Here is a 5,188-nt window from a genome sequence, read left to right as displayed (position 1 = left end):
CTCGTACCCAAGGCGATCAGGATCCCCCGGCCGACTAGCTACCCTGAACTTTATTCCTTCCCTATCCAGTTTTAAACTTTGAACAAACAAAAGGAGTTGGGCAACCTTTAATGCTCCACATATGTATTTGTGAATAATCTTTTACTCTGGATTTTTGTCAACTATTCTCGGGTCGCTATTTAGCGAGCCCCATTTTCAATTCAACTACTATTCTTGCCTTAATGCTTGTTGTAATATTATGTTATCCTCGTTTTCTTCAGGTCATGTGGCCCAGGCCTCGAGGCGCCATGACATGTTTAGTGCGACCTCTCCTCACTGGGAGGGGGTCATTCTAATTTGGCTTTTTCTGTCCACGGCAGGTACTTTGTTTTCAGTACTTTTACATAAGTGTTTTGGGGTCGCTTATGCGAGCCCTATATCTGTTGCAATACAGATAATGGGTCGTGTCCACTCCTTGCAGGGAGAGTGGGTCACATCTCCCATTTTCTGACAAGTATGCGGGGGTCGCATACTATGGCATAACTGATGGGATATGACCGCACCCGTTTGATAGGGGGTCATACCCTCAATCGGTTTTTTCCTTGTTGGCTTCGCTCTACGAGCCCGGAGTTGGGGTCGCGTAGCGAGCATAAAGTTGGGGTCGCATATCGAAGCCCGATGACAAGGGGGTCGTTTTTGCGAGCCAAACACCCTTATCAGATCATACGTACGCATACAGTTTTCACACATGATAAAATTCGTGCTGAGCTGCTCTGAAAACTTTGAAATTACTAGAATTCAAGTGCATAGATAGATATGTGGGACAAGCCCCCACTGCTCAATTAAAAAGTACTAGAAGAATGCGTAAATAGATATGTGGGACAACCCCCAACTATTTAGGCATACTAAAGAGTACTAGGAGAGGCATCTATATGACCACTACCCCCTAGACTTAGGATGAATAATATTCATGTTGAGTCTAGAACAAGAAGGAACTACTGATAGTATTTGCGGAGGTGCTCCGCATTCCATGCTCTGAGAACCATCTTGTCGTCCATATTTACCAAGTGATAGGTGCCTCCCCAGATTACGGCTTTGACTTTGTAGGGTCCTTCCAAGTTTGCCCCAAAAACTCCATGTGCAGCCACCTTAGTGTTTGGCATGACTCTCCTAAGAACCAGATCACCAACGCGAACGGGACGATCTTTCACTTTTCCATTGTAGTGCCTGACGGCCCTTTGTTGATAGGATGCCAGCCTAATTTGGGAGTTTGTCCTCACTTCTTCAATCATATCCAAGTAGAGGCGATGGTTGGCCTCATTCATTTCAGGATCATAATGGTCTCTGCAGAAGGAACCAGCTCCTACTTTAACCAAGACCATGGCCTCGCAGCCATACGTGAGAGAGAAATGGGTCTCACCTGTTGTACTCCGAGGCATAGTGTTGTAGGACCACAACACCTGGGGGAGCTCCCCAGGCCAATCACCTTTGGCTTCCTCTAGTTTTGCCTTGAGGGTATGCTTGATGATCTTATTGATGGCCTCAGTATGGCCGTTGGACTGAGGGTGGCATACTGCTGAGAAATCCTTTTTTATGCCAAGTGCCTCACAAAAGTCCCGCAACTCCTTGCTATCAAATTGTTCACCATTATCCGAGATAAGCTTGTATGGGATCCCATAGCGGCACACAATAGACTTGTGCACAAAGTCTTTGATCTTTTTAGCGGAGATAGTGGCTAGAGGCTCAGCTTCTACCCATTTGTTGAAATAGTCTATGGCCACCACCGCCCGCGTATTTAACACCCCCCTTGGCCTTGGGTAGTTCACCAATTTAGTCAATCCCCCACATAGCAAAAGGCCAAGGGCTAGAGAGGGAGGTAAGCCTAGTTGCCGGTTAATTGCTATAATTGGCATACCTCTGTCACCTATTGCAGCTACGAGCAAAATCTTGGGCATCTTGTCTGATGGTGGGCCAATAATACCCCTGATGTACGATCTTTTGAGCGAGGGAGCCACCCCCGAGTGATTACCACAGATCCCTTCGTGTATCTCTCGCATGATGTAGTTGCACTCCTCTCCGTATATGCACTTGAGGAGAGGGGAATTGAAGCCTATCCTGTATAGGACATTGTCATAGATCACATACCGAGCAGCCTTGTACTTGAGGCGCCTCGCCTCATTTTTGTCTTCGGGCAAGGTGCCTTCTTTGAGAAACTCCAGAATGGGGGTCATCCATGTTTCCCCAGCATCACCAATCGCCATTATTATAACTGCTCCTGTTTCCTCTATTTTGGGAACGCTGGGGCATTTCAAAGTTTCCAAAGGAATGACTCCTAAGAGGACAGCCTCCTTTTGTGATGCCAATTTTGACAGTGCATCCGCATTCGCATTAAACTCCCTTGGGATCCTCTCGAGATGGACTTCCTTGAAACACCCCATTAGACGCCAGCACAATTGAATATACGCGTCAGTTTGGATTCCATTCCATTGGAACCATCCTTTCACTTGCTCCACCACTATCATAGAGTCACTGTATATAGCCGGATTTTCAACTTTCATTTCTTTTGCTAGCCTTAGGCCAGCGATCAGCGCCTCATATTCAGCCATATTGTTTGTGGCCCCAAAAGAAAAGTGTATGGCACTCTTCAATAGATGGCCCTCAGGGCTCTTGAGAACTACCCCAGCTCCCGCTCCTTGTTTATTTGAGGCCCTATCCACATACAAAGTCCACTAGAGGGCCTCATTTTCCCGGGCAAATGCCGCCCCATTAGGAGTAGAGACGGGGACAACGGCTATAGAGTCTCCTTCATTTTGCCGAGGGAATTCCAAAATGAAGTCGGCAAGAGCCTGCCCTTTGATAGCCGTGCGAGGCTTATATTCTATGTCAAAATGGCTAAGCTCAATGGTCCATTTGAGAAGACGGCCTGAAGTTTCGGGCTTATGAAGAACCTGTCTGAGGGGGAAGGACATCCACACCTCAATTCTATGAGCCTGGAAATAGGGCCTCAGCTTTCGAGAGGCCAAGACAAGGGCATAGGCCAATTTTTCCATATTGGTGTACCGTGTTTCCGCGTCCACCATCCGTTTGCTCACATAATAGACTGCGAGTTGAACAGACTCCTCCTCTCTCACCAATACTGCACTCACGGTGTAGTCAGAGATAGCAAAGTATATTATGAGGGTCTCCCTTTCCTTAAGTTTTCAGAGAAGGGGGGAGATTCGAGATGCTGCTTAATGCTTTGGAAGGCCTCCTCACATTCAGGCGTCCAGTGAAAGCTTTTCCTACCTGCTTGATGGCCTTGAAGAATTCCTAGCACCTGTCAGATGACTTAAAGACCAACCGGTTGAGAGCTGCTATCCTGCCCGTGAGTGATTGTACTTCCTTGACAGCCCGAGGGGACTTCATATTTATTGGGCCTCAATTTTTGCTGGATTAGCCTCAATCCCACGATGGTTGACCATGAAGCCCAAGAACTTGCCGGATTCTACCCCGAAGACACATTTTTGGGGGTTAAGCTTCATCCAGAACTCCCTTAGGATGTCAAAGATTTCCGAAAGATGCATGATATGATCCCTAGCCTCCTTAGACATTACGAGCATGTCATCCACTTAAACTTCTATAGTCTTCTCAATCTGATTCTCGAACATTTTATTTACTAGTCTCTGGTAAGTAGCCCCGGCGTTAAGCAGGCCGAAGGGCATTCCGATGTAGCAGTAGAGGCCTCTATCCGTGATAAAGGAAGTGTGTTCCTGATCGGGCTCATACATGGGTATCTGATTATACCCGGAATAAGCGTCCATGAAGCTAAGGAGAGCATGGTCAGCGGTGGAATCCACAAGTTGGTCGATCCTGGGAAGGGGAAAGCTATCCTTGGGACATGCTTTATTGAGATCTGTGAAATCTAAGCAAGTCCTCCACTTCCCATTAGGCTTCTTCACGAGAACAGGATTGGCTAACCAAGTAGGGTAGAATGACTCTTTGATAAGGCCGGCCTTGAGGAGACGATCGACCTCATCTTTTAAGGCCTCTACTCTTTCACCACTGATAGGCCTCCTATTCTGACGAGTCCCCTTTTTGTTAGGGTCAATATTAAGTTTGTGGCACATCACTTTAGGATCAATCCCTACCATATCAGAATGAGACCAAGCAAAGACATCCAAATTAGCCTTTAGGAATTTCACGAGGGGACCCCTGATTTCGGGATCGAGGTTGGAGCCGATTTTGAGGACATTGGATGGATCGGTAGTTTCTACTAGTATCGATACTATATCCTCCATTGTGCCTGTCCTTTCTACCGTCTCTGGCATCCGAGGATCGAGGTCTATTTCAACTGTTTTATTACTGGGTTCACCGATCTCTTCCACGAGGGCTTCCTTGACAGCGGGCTCCTCAATTTCAAATGTGAGGCCCCCAATTGTCCTAACAAGCTTCTCAGTGGTGACGGTGACTTCCCTGGTGATCCCGTTGGGGAGATCGATGACAGTTGAAGTCTCCTTCATAGTCCATTTCCCTTTACGGGCCCGGGCTGCCAGCTGTGCCGGGCTCTCCTCCTCCTCATCGCTTGCCTCCTCTACAATTCCCTCGATCAATGTCATGACAGGCAAAGAAGGGCCCATAGTGAGGGCTCCTGGGCGGGGATCTACCTGGATCCCCAAATTTTCAAAGTATTCTTCCAGAATTTCCTCTATACTGATCATGTTGCAGGTGAAGCCTAGGCCCCGCTTTCACTGCCTTATCAACTCGCATGCCCCCGGGGGTCTCGGGTCGGTTCCTCCTCTCAGCTAAACGGATTGCCTTGTTGTAGCAATTCCGAGAGTCATATTGGCACCCCTTTACACAGCCTACCCCATTCAGGGTGGGAAATTTCATAGACATGTGGTAGATGGAGGTGACTATCCTCATTTCTTTCAAGATGGGACGGGCGATGACAGCATTGAAAGCTGAATATTGGTTCACGACTAGCCACTCAGCCACCTGAGTGGTGGAGAGGGGGCCTTCCCCAAGGGTGACGGGGAGTTTGATAGGTCCCCTTACATCAATCAGGGCCCCGCAGAAACCATATAGAGCGCTGATAGTCACATTCATGTCTTTATCTAAGAATCCCATCTTAATGTAGGCATCATAGGAGAGGATATTAGCCGCGCTGCCGTTATCAACCAGTACCCTGTGAACATTGTTGGAGCCAATTTTGACCTTTACCACTAGAGCC

General features: G+C 47.7%; 1 protein-coding gene across 1 annotated transcript; it reads right to left on the bottom strand.

Annotated features, from left to right (window-relative positions):
* Positions 1 to 974: 974 nt before the first annotated feature.
* LOC108225687 (uncharacterized) lies at positions 975 to 2,585 on the bottom strand. The gene has a single exon (XM_017400615.1). It carries the CDS (start codon positions 2,583 to 2,585, stop codon positions 975 to 977), a length of 1,611 nt encoding a protein of 536 aa, XP_017256104.1.
* Positions 2,586 to 5,188: the final 2,603 nt, after the last annotated feature.

Source organism: Daucus carota, chromosome 6 (genome assembly GCF_001625215.2).
Source record: "Daucus carota subsp. sativus chromosome 6, DH1 v3.0, whole genome shotgun sequence".
NCBI classification, from domain to species: domain Eukaryota; kingdom Viridiplantae; phylum Streptophyta; class Magnoliopsida; order Apiales; family Apiaceae; genus Daucus; species Daucus carota.
This window is presented reverse-complemented; position numbering and strand designations above follow the sequence as displayed.

Coding starts and splice junctions, on each gene's coding strand:
- LOC108225687 (XM_017400615.1), bottom strand. CDS start 2,585: ATGGCTGAATATGAGGCGCTGATCGCTGGCCTAAGGCTAGCAAAAGAA.